General features: G+C 31.3%; 3 protein-coding genes across 3 annotated transcripts; 1 reads left to right on the top strand and 2 right to left on the bottom strand.

The window, feature by feature from the left end:
* Positions 1 to 126: 126 nt before the first annotated feature.
* On the bottom strand, positions 127 to 1,442 carry LOC109600621 (uncharacterized). The gene is made up of 2 exons (XM_020016795.2): positions 1,289 to 1,442; positions 127 to 677 (listed from the first exon to the last, which is right to left on the bottom strand). Exons 1-2 carry the CDS (start codon positions 1,393 to 1,395, stop codon positions 209 to 211), a joined length of 576 nt encoding a protein of 191 aa, XP_019872354.1. The 5' UTR covers positions 1,396 to 1,442; the 3' UTR covers positions 127 to 208.
* A 3,040-nt stretch (positions 1,443 to 4,482) lies between these two features.
* Positions 4,483 to 5,998, bottom strand: LOC109600629 (uncharacterized). Its single transcript, XM_020016802.2, has 6 exons — positions 5,804 to 5,998; positions 5,525 to 5,675; positions 5,185 to 5,451; positions 4,873 to 5,136; positions 4,724 to 4,822; positions 4,483 to 4,670 (listed from the first exon to the last, which is right to left on the bottom strand). The coding sequence occupies exons 1-6, from the start codon at positions 5,892 to 5,894 to the stop codon at positions 4,511 to 4,513; spliced, it is 1,032 nt and encodes a 343-aa protein (XP_019872361.1). The 5' UTR covers positions 5,895 to 5,998; the 3' UTR covers positions 4,483 to 4,510.
* A 1,688-nt stretch (positions 5,999 to 7,686) lies between these two features.
* LOC109600624 (asparagine synthetase [glutamine-hydrolyzing]) lies at positions 7,687 to 10,760 on the top strand. Its single transcript, XM_020016799.2, has 9 exons — positions 7,687 to 7,824; positions 8,069 to 8,198; positions 8,810 to 8,935; positions 8,988 to 9,225; positions 9,283 to 9,459; positions 9,513 to 9,691; positions 9,747 to 10,132; positions 10,195 to 10,368; positions 10,426 to 10,760. The coding sequence occupies exons 2-9, from the start codon at positions 8,073 to 8,075 to the stop codon at positions 10,703 to 10,705; spliced, it is 1,686 nt and encodes a 561-aa protein (XP_019872358.1). The 5' UTR covers positions 7,687 to 7,824; positions 8,069 to 8,072; the 3' UTR covers positions 10,706 to 10,760.
* Positions 10,761 to 14,278: the final 3,518 nt, after the last annotated feature.

Below are 14,278 nucleotides of genomic sequence, written 5' to 3'. Positions count from 1 at the left end.
CATATTTTACTACTTAATTTAGATTCAAATATGTTATTAATAAATAAAATCTATAATTATTGTTTCACTTTTACTAAAGGATAAATTTTAATTTCAAAATATTTTCTATAAAAAATTAAAACAACGTAATTCAAAAGAATATATTTTATTAATAAATTACAATAAATAAATATAAAATAAATAATTGAAAAGTTTGCTCCTCTTATGATTATGGAAAATTCGACAACATATCATCTTCAGCAAATGGATCGAAATCAATATCGTTTGTAACTTCCTCTGTATCTCCTTTTTCTAATTCATTATACACTTCTGGCATCACTACGAAGTACTTGGTACCGAATTTTGTGTTTTGGGCTACAGCAACTGGCCTAACGAAATTGCTGATGATTGGTATCCTTTGAGCAAAGCTTTGCAATCCATTACCAATATTGGTGGTAACTGTATTGAAGCCTGTACCGACGCCTTGTGCAAAATTTCCAATATTGTTCCCGATTCCTTGGGCAAAGTTACCCACATTATTTCCGAAACCTTGAAGACCGTTACCAATTGCTCCGAATGTGTCGGGAACGTTAATTTCGATGGGAAACCAATCAGAATTGTTGATCCAATCACCGATGAATGACAGAGGTCCTTTAAACTGTGCCTGATATGGGGAATTCGCCAAGAGAGGAACGTACCTTAAAATTGGAAAATAAATCCAATAACATTAATAAACTAATTAGAATAACAACTTGTAACATTACAAGTTAATCAATTAAATATAAAAACAGTAACATTAACAAAATATTTTATTACATCTGTTTTTTTTTTGTTGAACGGTTTTGAGAATTTATGACTCATTTAATAAAAATAATGTTGTTTAAAATGTTTAGTGTTTTTGTGCATGATACACTGGTTTTTGTGATTATGTTGTGTTACTGTACATAAAATAAATTAAAGTTAAACTAATGACAATATTATTAATCGAATTGTTCCTACATAAATTAAAAAATTAAAAAGCAATTTTAGTATGGTATTTCACCACCAACAAATCTTAATGAATATAAATGATATTTTTATGCAAATTATAATTAGAACACAGAAACTTTAGTTGTTCCATATAACTAACATATAAAATATTTGTTGTACTGTAAAAAGAATTAAAGGATGAATGAAAATACTGAAATAAGTAAATAATTGTTAGTTTAGTTGAAATATAGGTACTAAACACAACATAAAAATAAACAACAAAACTTAAAGAGCGTGACGAAAACTTTTACGTTGGAAGGGTCCCAATAAAATTAAATACCTTGCAGGAACCAGCACGATGGCCTTAGCTGTCCTACTGGCGGCAGGTGCAGGTTCACCAAATCGCAGACACACGAAATAAATGAGTAAATAAGCAAAACCTCTCATGGCACAGGTTATTGAATGAATGATCGGCAAACGACTAAAATTCCTGCCAAGACTACACATGCAAATGGTTCGAACAAAGAAAGTACTTTCTTCTTTTACCATAGCGGGTGTAGGATTGTATTTGAATTGCCAATTTGACAAATTACAGTGCCTAATTGATGCGTAAATACGAAGAACGTTAACGGTGATAGAAAAAAAACTAATGCGCCTAAGTGAGGTGCATGTTTGGAGGCGGAATGCGTTTACCTTATTAGTGTCGTGGTTCCCATTTGATGGAAATGTGGGGGACATTTTTGATAATGCTTAACGGTCACAGTTGCGTTGAGATAATTGTTTCTCAGGGAATTGCACTTTAATGGACTTATGATAATGCGTAATTAGACTTTCATGAGATGTGGTACCATAACAGATAATCATAAAGTTTTTATTTCATTAATATGTATTTCTTAACCTCGATATATTATTGAGACATTTTCAACAAGCCATGAAATGATCGTTTATCTTTGCTATTAAACAGGAAATATCTTTTTAATAGATATGTAAGATGAGTGGACAGTCTTAGCCATTTATCGTTAAGACTTTTCTAAACAAATAAGCTTCCTTATATTATTTAAACAATAAGATTTTATTATTTTTATTAATTAATCACTAAAAAATTTTATATTTAATGATATAAAAAAGGATGATTTGGATTTTAAAATTTACATGCTTTTAAAATTTGAGTTAACATACAAAACAAACAACCTTGTACTGTCTAGAAAACTTCATTATTCAAATTTTAGTAAATATCTTCAATTTTCATTAAGTCGTGATTGATCATATTGAAACTATTTGTAATTTAGTATAAATTAATATATCTAGATATAATTAAGTGTAACACGTGGTTTCTGCTTAATAATTTAGTCTAAATTAGTTGCTAGAATTGAAAATCAAAAACGTGTACAAATTGAATATTTTATTAATAATAACCTTTCATGTAAACGATGTTTTTAATTGATAGGCAGTAATGTATTTTTTAAATCCGGTTGTACACGTGTACAAGAAACTACAGCATTTATTTCATTATTTGTTTATTTTAAAGTCTTTGTATTTTGCTTTATTGTGGATTATATATTTTTTCATTAATGCCTGTGGTAACATAATATTAATATAATTTAATTTGAATTATTCAAAATGAAAGTTGAAACGTAGAATTTTCTTTTTTATTTCGATTCTAAATAATTTTGTAATAAATTATAAGTAAGACATGTTTTAGATATCTACAGTCATTAAAGCTGTATAAACATAGGAAAAAGGTTTTCCTAAAATAGATGGTCAAAATCAGGTAGAACAAATAATAAAGAAAATCTGAATAAAACTTTCCCTTCTCCTGGAAAAATACAGCCCCACAAATTTAAATTTTAAAAATTGTTTTTTGTCATATTTTTGTAATATCATAAAATCATACAATTTAATGTAATAATTTTTTTGAAAATTTGAAAAAAAAATAAAATAAAATAATATTTGATATTTAAACTTGTGGGGCTATATTTTCTTTTCAGAAAAAACTTCATTAATGGACAAGTTCCATCCAAATTTTGATCACATATTTTAGAAATACCTTGTATAATATTTAACAAATATTTATCGTAGCATATTATATATTAGAACGAAGAAAATTATTATTAATTTTTCTTTAACAGATGTAAAAATAGTAATTATTAATTAAAATTATTCTTAATTTATGTTTAATGATGTAAAAGCCTATATTTATATAATTACGAAATTAAATAAAAAAATATATACACTGTAATTACACATGAAAAAATTATTGGTTGGTAATTAAAAAATTCCTGCCAATGTTTTAGTTATCGATTAAAATTGGGCATGATTGGCAGAACGTGAGGTCAAGAGTAACGGTACTTTCGCATTCATTATTTGGGGAACTTGTATTCCCAGCTGTCGAAGGGGCCATTAATTTGCACATTGTTCAAAAGTCAATAAAAATAACGTGACACTTTAGAAACTTAAATGGAAAAAAAAAGAATTTCACGTATGGCAAACGGTATGTTTTCTTTTGAATAAACATTTTTTGTGCATTTTAGATATTAGTACAGTAAGTAATACTTACTAGTTTAAGTCTACAGCTTTTTCATCGTTTGTTTTATAAAACAAGGTGATGTTTTGAGATATAGTGATGTTGTTGTAGCCATTTTCGTCGTGTTGTTCTAGTACAACTAACTTGTGACTAGTTTCAGTGCTAGTGCTAGTTTTATCCTTATCGTCCACCTCCCCTAGAATTACCACATTGATTTGTGGCTTCTTTTTGTTGACATTGGGCTTGTCGATCACTTCGAAGTATTTATCTGTCACGTTTTCACTGTCCTCATATTCCAAGTTCTCAAATTCATTAGCTGGAGGAACATAAGTGACATTTTCCACCGAAGTCTGGTTTTTAATAATAAAGTCTTTAGTTGTGTCCTCTAGCTCCTCATACTCAAATTCCTCCTCAAAAGGCGCCATCGCAGTGGTGGTGGCATTTGGTGTGGTCGTTTCAGGTGGAAAAAACAGTTGCTGATCCTCTGGCGAGAGAGTGTACACCGGCTTGTCCCAGGTGGGGGGTCTGCTTAGATCTTCGTAAACGTAATTCGAATAGTGAGCTTGGATCCTCTGCACAAAATACTCCAACACGGGTGGAAACTTACTGACCGTCGGCTGAGGTTGGAGCAACGTCCATATCGTGTTGTTGTTCTTCAACTTGATCGGCCTGAATTGTATTAACTTGAAGCCACCGTTCAATAAAGGGTAGTAAATTGCGATTATGACACACGTGAGCTTGAAATTGATGAACATGCTTGTGTTTTGATGGAACACGACTGAGATGACTTTAGAGAAAGAGTCATTGTGGAAGTGTTACACATAAAGTGGAACGACATCCGACAAGTGAAATTTTGGTTTCTGACTGATCAAGAATTTATGTAAATTATATGTTATACATATAAAGGTATTCCTTTTACTTTTATTCCATTTATGTGAAAAAAACCTTATTTGTGATTGAATACACACTTATTATTATCATTTTTTAAGTAAAAAAATATTATAAAAACATTGACTGTGTCACAAAACACGTTTATTTTCATTTATACAATATGTGATAACGATTGTCAAAGGAATTCACCATATTATTAACTAAATTATCAGTATATTGCTTGGCATGATTTGCATCTTCATAAAATACCTTTCTTCTGCTCTTGCTTCTTGACCTCACCGACTTTCTTGAGTATGATCTTAGGTTGCTTTAAATAATTACGGTTATGATCAAGAAATTTTCAAAAGTAAAAACGCATACTTAGCTATAAGTTCGGGTGTAATTTTAGTTCCGTGTCTTGACAAGTGGTGAGTTGCGGCTTCATACTCTGAATTAATTGATTGTCGCACACTCAACTCCCTGTTCAAATATCTTAATAAATTATATTTAATCAAATGTATAGAGTTTACCTTATTTCAGTTTCTAGTTTTATAATAATATCTTTTAGAGTAAAAACTTCTTGTTTAAGTATCTCCTCTTCTTGTTTAGAAGAATGAAAACTCTCTTGTTTGCTCTGTAGTAGACGTTTCAAGTCATCGTTTTGGTTTTCCAGGTTCTTTACAATTTTTTTAAATATCCATTCCCTTCTTTCATTCAATTGATATTGCTTGTTTCGTCTTTCGGCTTCGCCTTTTATGTATTCAATCAAACGCGTGACCTTATCAATTAATTCTCTAAAAAGTACTATTTTAAGACATTAATTAATAACGTTCATAAAGTACCTTGGAATAATTTGAGCCCCTTGAAATTCTTGAATTTTTTTATTTAATTCGTTTCTGATCTTTACAGTTTGCACACAAGAGTTGCATGAAAAATCATCATTTGTTTGGGATTCTTTCTCGTGAACCAGTACCAATTTTCGTCCGGTGGACTCATTGTACTTTAAGTTCATATATGCTTCTTTTACCCGGGTGAATACGTCCTGATTTTCTTTGACGAAAAGGACTTTCGACTGAAGCTTGTTGATTAACGTTCTTTGCTGCAAAAGTCTGATTAAAATTATGATAATACCGTTTTAATTTATAATATTTTTTGGTGTAATAGACTGGTGATTATATTTACTCTTGCGACAACGAGGCGTTGTTCCTTGCGAATTCCTTACATTTCGACTCTAGAATTTTTACTTTTGCGTTTATGTCCGAATCGGTGTTTACGAGGAGATCCAAGCTAGCAACTTCACAAATCGACATCAAAGATCCTGAATTAACACCATCTAAACACAGAATTTTAAATTTTAAAGATGTTGAGTAGTGGGTTGCCTATATTTTGGTGCATATAGAGTTGGTGATGAATACAATGAGGTTGTTGCAGCAGTTAGTAGTGAAATCAAAAGCAAATTACCAAATTCACATCCCGCATTACTTCGACACCCTTTATTTTTTAAACCATAATTTACTACATTTGTTACTTTCTCTTCCATACGACTGGACATACTGGAGATGGCCTTTCGAAATTATATCTTCATATTTTTACTTAATGGGTTTACTGTAATTTTTATTCATAACAAACATGACATTTTTATTTGAAGTTGACAATGAATTTCATTTTGAATAAACACACTTGGCTAATAATTTTTGACATATGTTGTCCTTAATCTGGTGCAAACCTGAACAAATCTAGAACTCAATTCAACAAATCTAAGAAATCAATTTGGTCTGAATAAATGTATGATATACTTTATTAATGTTCATATTTATATATAATATTTTGTGGCGAAACCTTCTATCTTCTTCTTTCACTGCCATTTTTTAGGTATAGGCTTTGCAATATGTCACACTGCTCTTGTGTGGCTTGAAGAAGTTTTTGTTTGATTTTGATGTTTCTTGTTCGGATGTGACGGTCTAATGCTTCCCAAAGATGCTTAATAGCATTTAAATCGGGGAACTGAGGGGACCATTCAACTATAGTTAAGTTTTTCATTGTAATATCCATCGACCTGGCTTCTCTTCCTCAGCAAATGGAAACATGGTGTTTTCCAGTATGCCCCTCCATTTTATCTTCCATTAGAACTGTAAGACTTTGGTATTTAACCTTGATAATTTACGAGGATCTTTGAGGAAGAGCCTTTTTATAATTTTGTGTATCTTGGGAGTGTTTTTTATATCGATTTTCAACACTTTCTTAAGTGTAAAATTTACACAAAATCTTCGAAACGGCAACTCATAGTAGAGTAGTAGTAGATCGCAAGTAAAGCAAGCAAGTAATATATCCGATAAAAAGTGCTAAACAAGAAATGATGAGCGGCAATACTAATATACCGGATGTAAACAAAAACTAATGAATTTGTTTAAGAGCATTAAAACAAATATGAAAAATCCTAAGGAATAAAAATTTTTGAAAATGTCTATACTTTTTTCCATCACTGTAAGTTAAAATGTAATATATATTAATCTTCTATTTTCAGTTTGAAGAAGATCATAGCTGCTTTGAAATTTAAAACACGTTTGCATCATTATGTGAGGAATAGAACACGTGGGTGATTCAGTGGTGCCAAAACTTTATTGATTGTTGTATGATGCAATAATTCAAACAATTAATTGATGAAATTATTCAAATTATATCATTAATGCTGGTTTTGAATACTTTTTTAGAAAAAAGGATGAATAACCTAGATTATAACGTGACGCTGTATTGATTTTCAGATAGGGCTGTTGCCGTTACTAAAATTATTTCTCAGATGATTTTCTTTTGAGTATTTGAAATCTTGTTGTTGTTATAAAATGTAGAGATTTCTCAAAATAAACTGTATAAAGATATTGTTTTTAATAAATATATATTTGTTTAATTTAAAACTTTTATATTGTTTTATATAAAATACAGTTACTAAAATTCAATCATTAAATTATTAAAATATGTATTTACTGATTTTTTTTAAAATAAAGTTTACGTTAAGTTATTTATTTTTTTTAATTTTTGGGTTTAATTTATCACTCAACAAATTTGATCAGTATAAATAAAATAAACAATATAAATTTTATTAACTCTTAAACATATTTATATTGGTTGACTTATAAAATGAAGATTAAAACAATCTTTGCCGTGGTCTCATGGAATATTTAACATGTAAGGACCTAATGACATACCATTTTACCAAGAGAGTCAACAAAACGAATTTTATATAACCGTATAAAAATAAAGACTAAATTTATTAAGTAAACTGTCAAATATGTCATACATATTTTTTATTTTTTTAAATTGAGAAATTGTATCGTTTAACCTGACAACATTGTTAACAGTCTTGCTGTATGTAATACAGCACACTTTTACGTCCGCTTAGAATACGGTGAAAAGTGCCGGTTAAAACACTTCTCTTGTCTTCTGTTAAACGGTATTAATTTAATAAGAAATAATCAAAATCTCAGGTAAGATTTTTGTCTGAAATTTGTTGTGTATGTTTGTAACTAAAGTAAAATTGATCTCTTAGTGTTTAAAATTAACAATTAAGATCAATTACAGTGTTGTTAAATAAAATGTTTATAATTTTTTTAGTATCGATATATTTTAAGAATGAATATTTATTTATTTATTTGTGTAATTAAAAAATAATAATCAATAGTACTAAGACATTTATTGTTATTAAAATATTTTATTTTGTATTTATTTTAGAAAAATGTGCGGAATTTGGGCAATTTTTGGAGTCTCATCCAATCTACATAATTATTGTGCAAACACATTTACAAAAATTACTCACAGAGGACCTGATGCTTGGAGGGTGGAATATGACAATAAACTAAAGGTATGAAAAATACATTTTTTAATTTATTTTTATTATTTACATCGTCATATAAAATTTAAAAATAGTATCTTCAACCAATTATTTATAATGAGTGAGTTAGCAAATCATTAAATGAATTCACTGACCTTTTCATTAAACTACTAATTCAAGATGGGTATCTGTTACAAAATAATTATTTTGTTTTTTCATTAATAGGCCTATTAAGCCTTATTTTATTTACGTCGCCTTTGCTCTTAAAACGACGATACCGTAAACATTTCTATAAAAGATAATAATGTTGATTACAAAACCATTTTTTTCACCAACATATGTTAGTAGCTAACACTTTCATTTTTTCGTTTCAAAAACGCCAATAAAAAGATTTAATAGACGGTTCTTATCGGTCTCACAGGAACATATTTACATAGATAAGGAAATTTATTTGCTAGTTCAGCAATATTTGTTTAAAAATAAATATTGAAAATCATTGCACATTTTTTCCAATGTGTTATATTTACTATAGCTAATTATTAACATAAAAAACGTAAAATTGTACGATGAAAACATGCTGTTGAATTTTAATGTTAGCCAGTTTAAAAATAAATATCTAACGTGTATAAAACTTGTTTTAGAACTGTTGCATAGGATTTCATAGATTGAGCATAGTCGACTGTACATATGGTATGCAACCCATGAAACTCCACCAATATCCCCATTCAATGCTGATCTGCAACGGAGAACTTTACAACTTCAAAGAAGTAGGCTTTGGTTAAATTGATTAGTAAAATAAATAAAAATAATTGATTGTAGTTGGGGAAACAGTTTTCTTTCGATTACGAAACTAAATGCGATGTGGAATGTGTCTTCCACTTGTATCAAAAATTCGGTATTGAGGAGTGTTGTAAGAATCTCGATGGCGTGTTTGCCTTTTGTCTGATAGACGTTCCGAAAAGGAAAGTTCTGTTGGGACGCGATCCCTATGGAGTACGGCCGCTATTTAGGATTCTAAGTGAGGACGGAATCCTTGGAGTCTGTTCAGAAGCTAAAGGTACCATGATAAATTGCACAATTAATTAGATTTTTTATTCTTATTTCCATATTATAGGTTTGGTTTCAATTGCGGAGGAGTTGAATGGACACGGAAGGAAATTAGAGCCCTTCCCACCCGGCACTTTTGAGGAATATGATCTCTTAGATAATGGGACCGTCAAATTAGTACAAAGTAAAAGGTATCACTTGCCAGGTGATAAACCATCGTTTAAACCGTTCGTGTTGTATGAAGGTATACTGTTGCGTTAGCCAATATGCAATATAAATGAAAAATATTGTTTGCAGACTTGGCACCAAATGATCATCTGAAGAACATCAGGACATTATTAACATCTTCAGTAAGAAAGCGTCTAATGGCAGACAGGAGATTAGGATGTCTGTTATCTGGGGGATTAGACTCTTCTTTAATAGCGTCTTTGCTGGTCAAAGAAGCTAAGAAAATCAACTTACCTTACAAAATTCAAGTAAGACTTCGAAACTTAATTAAAGAGTAAAACATTAAATACATTAACATTTTAGTCGTTTGCTATTGGCATGGGTGACAGCCCCGACATAAGGGCTGCAAGAGAAGTAGCAAAGTATATTGGAACTGAACACCACGAGATCATTTTTACCGAAGAAGACGTTATTAATGTCTTGGATGAAGTAATTTACACGTTGGAGACGCCTGATATAACTACAATCAGAGCGTCCATAGCTATGTACCTGATTGCTAAGTATATTAAGGAAAACACCGACACCACAGTTTTGTTCAGTGGGGAAGGCGCCGATGAACTGGCACAAGGTTACATCTACTTCCGTGATGCTCCGAGCACTGAAGAAGCCCATCAGGAGAGTAAAAGACTACTGAAAGAGATTTACTTGTTTGACGGATTGAGGGCTGACAGAACTACAGCAGCACATAGGTAATAATCACCGTCCATGTGATGTAACTTTTTATTTTATCAGTGGGTTTTAATTATTTCAGTCTTGAACTTCGGTGTCCGTTCCTTGACATTCAGTTTACAAACTATTATTTGTCGATGGATCCTGAATTGGCCAGACCTAAGGAGGGAGTTGAGAAGTATTTATTGAGAGCAGCTTTTGACAAACAAGACACTTTGCCGGATAAAATTCTGTGGAGACATAAAGAAGCTTTCAGGTAACTAAGTATAATTTTTGTTACTGTTTCTTTATTTAACTTAAAACACTTTTTTAGTGATGGTGTGGCATCGAAAAAGAAGTCCCTCTTTGTGACAATACAAGAAATCATTGAAAAAAGGATGCCGGAACCTTTCGACCAAGAAATAGCATCAAAGAAATATCCTCATTGTACGCCAAACTCAAAAGAATCATTATATTACCGAGAGGTGTTTGAAAAGAGTTATCCAAAGTTGGCAGAAAACTTTGTACCTTTCTATTGGATGCCCAGATGGGTTGAAGGCATCACAGATCCATCCGCAAGGTTTATAAAGCATTATGCAGCTGAGCAGAAATAATTTTTTTGAAGAAACATATTTTTATTTATGTTTAAATAAAATTTTTATATTTTAATGTTGGTGTTTTTGACCATAATTCAGACCCTTATAAAAGTTTTTACTATTACTGAATTTAATACATTGGTATTAATTTTAAATTGAATATATATACTTAAATGGCTTGTTGAAAGGTCTGAGTAACTGCGAATGGTCTAAACGATATTGCTTAATATATGTAGAATCAAATATTTTAACGATTTTGTTGGGGTCCAATACGAATCGAGGTATAAATATCAATTGCCTTTATCGCATAAATTCGCCGATAAATAATCTTTTAGTACCGTTTAATGATTTCCCCGACGGAACAATTCCAGTTTTAGAGTCGTCACCCCTATGTTGACGACGCATATCCCTTCGTCAGGTGGCGGCGTCGGACGTATTTCGAAATTTAATTTCTAACTTTTATGGTGATTCCCAATGAAAGTGAGAACAATGTAATTCGAAAATTAACTATCGCCAAGATTGACGCCAGCGCTGCCGAAATTAAAGCAGTCATGGGGCGGTTCGACAGTGGCGTGCACCCTAAATACAAAATAACATAAATCAAATTTTATTAAGGCCCTTGCGTTACGTTCCGCGAAAGTTTTCTAATTACTGGAAATACAAGTGTGTAATTCGTTTTATGTATTGACCGCTACAATCTTAATTAGTTTGAATCAAATTGATTGATGAGAATACTGATTTTTTTAATTGTATAGAAAATACTTGATATATGTATTATAATTAAAAAAATATTTGAAAAGATAATGTGAAAAAAATATATGAATTGTACAACAATATATATCTATTTTATAGCTGATATTAAATTGAGTTGATTTTTAAAAATAGTTTTCATATTGAGTTTTGAGAATCCACCCCAGGATGGATCCACCTTGTCGTGGTCCTGGGGCTCAGTACCACTCCACAAATCAGTGGCAGTGGGAAGCTAACGGATCCAACCCCTTAATTCCAATCCTTCCCCAGGAAGATCTTCCTCATATTCGTCTTTCTCTTTCATACCCAATTGACAGAGGTCTGGCAACCCTCTTTGTTCAAAAAAAAAAAAAAAATTGAGAATCCGTTGGTTATTAAAAATTTTGCCTCATTTAAAAAAATATTTAAAATTTTAAATATTAAATGAGTTGTAATAGAGAAATGTAGTTATCTTTAAAGTTTTGTATAGTACTTATTTTTTAAAAATAGAGCTGATTCCAATGCTACAGTTGATTTTTGAACAATAATTTTTTTATTGGATTTTCAGACTTTATTAAGTAATAAGAATTTACTCATATTAAAAAAATATTTGAAAAATAAAGGAAAAAAAAAATATTAAGCTTTGAAAAGAGTAAACATCATTAAAAGAATTCTAAAAAATGTAGTTGCCTAAAAAGCTTTACATTTTTTAAGAATAGAGCTGGCTCAGCTTTTCAACTGATTCCGATGTTACAGTTGATTTATGAACAATAGTTTTCTTACAGGGTTTTGAGAATTTATTGGGTAATAAAAATTTAGAGTCATATTAAAAAAATATTTAAAGAATGAACGACAAAGGAATACTTTATGTAGTTTTTCGTACTATTTTAAGATTTAAAAGAATTAAATAATATTAAATAAATTGTAAAAAAATGTAGTTGCCTAAAAAGTTTTGTATCTACAGTCCTTTTTTCTTTAAGAATAGAGTTAACTTCATCGTTTCAACTGATTCCAATGTTACAGTTGAACTTTGAACAATAGTTGTTTTATTAGGTTTTAAGAAGTCATTGTGTAATAATAAATTTGAGTCATATTAATAAAATATTTGAAAAATGAATGACAAAAGAATACTTTATGTAGTTTTTCGTACTATTTTAAGCTTCAAAAGGATTAAATATCATTAAATGAATTGTAAAAAAATGTAGTTGCCTAAAAAGTTTTGTATCTACAGTCCTTATTCTTTAAGAATAACAATAGTTTTCTTATTGGGTTTTGAGAATTCATTGAGTGATAAGAATTTAGAGCCTTAGCTGGGATTAATGTTGTTGACTTTTGAGTACTAGTTTTCATATTGAGGTTTGAAAATTTATGTTTCGACCCACTGTCTGTCATCTCCTGCTTCTGGTATCATCGATATGATATGATAACAATTTAGGATTGGCGAAAGAATTATATAATCTTGTAAATAGCACCGAGGAAACAGTTAATCTATATTAGACCCGTAGAGAAAGCCGAGCACCAAGTAAATGGCATCCAATCAACGGGTGTAAATTAGTTCCTCGGTCCGGGACTGCCACTGCCGCTCCCGTTGCCGCGGACCGTTTCCACCGCGCCATGGTCCGTGTACGAAGGAACGAAACGTTGCCAGCAGACTGTACCGGCTAAATTGGTTTGTGTGTTTTTATGACTGTGTTTTAGTACCGGCCCCGCGCGCGTTTGGATTGCTATTGGGTTAACGGGCCCAAATCGGACGGGGTCAGCCAAATAGGAAGTGCGTGGGCTTGTCAAACGCACTTGCTGACGCAGATGAGTTATGGGTCAGGGAGGCGTGAGCCATGAGGTGCCGACCGCCTCCGGTCACGGTTTTGAGGGTAGGTGTCGTCGGGAGCAGGGAATCAGTTGCTTGATTGGGAAGCGGTTGGAACAATGTGGTGCTACTCTTAATTTCATCAAATTATTGATTGTCCTTTTTTAAATAAAAAAAATTGAATTTTACAGCTTCCATAGAAATCATAATTACGACGTCTAACAATTTTTTTATTTCACCAAATTGTGAACCAAAAATTAGAATACTTTTTCTTTAAAATAGTGTAACAGAAAAAAGTTTTTTCACTTTGTTTCCGTGGTGGAGAACGCGGTCCGTCCTTGTAGGTGTACAGAGGAGGTGGCGGCGCGGGGAGGCGACGCACAAGGGTGTAAAAATAAAATAAGAAAATTCAATCTAGTAGCCCCTGCGAAACATTTAGCGTGCACCGGGGACTCCGGCAGTCACCGTTGGGATTTCGCAGTCCTTCAAAGGTCCTTGAATCGCCGTGGGCATCGTGGATTTGCATTAATCAGCATTTTCGTATACGTACACGTTTCGATTCCTTGCGATTTGTACATGGAAATCGGGACCCCCGTCTGCTTTCGTCGATGCGATTTCCCATATTTATGTGCGGTTTCTGTTTTATCGGATCATGCATCGGGGAATTACCGTTGTCGTTTCTCAAACTGTCGAGTGGGTTATTAAAATTGGGGGATTTTAAATCTGCCCACGCAAGCATATTAAAATGATATGTTTTTAGTCATTTTGAACACCAAATTCTTAAACTTTTAACTTTAAAATATTTTCTTCTTTCAGAATAAGATATATAGGTTCTAATATTTTCCCTAAGAGAATTACAGTCTTTAAAGAAACAGTTTGAATTATTTTCATATAAAATAATATAAGTAAATTAATTTTGAAAAAGTTCAATATTTATATAGTCATTAGTTATTAATTAATTAATATTAAAATAAAATTTTTATTCCAATTAAAAATGATTTCTTTTATTAGAAGAATATATTTATTAGAAAACAGATTTGATGACAGAAGAAGAT

This window comes from Aethina tumida, chromosome 4, assembly GCF_024364675.1.
Source record: "Aethina tumida isolate Nest 87 chromosome 4, icAetTumi1.1, whole genome shotgun sequence".
In the NCBI taxonomy this organism is placed as follows: domain Eukaryota; kingdom Metazoa; phylum Arthropoda; class Insecta; order Coleoptera; family Nitidulidae; genus Aethina; species Aethina tumida.
This window is presented reverse-complemented; position numbering and strand designations above follow the sequence as displayed.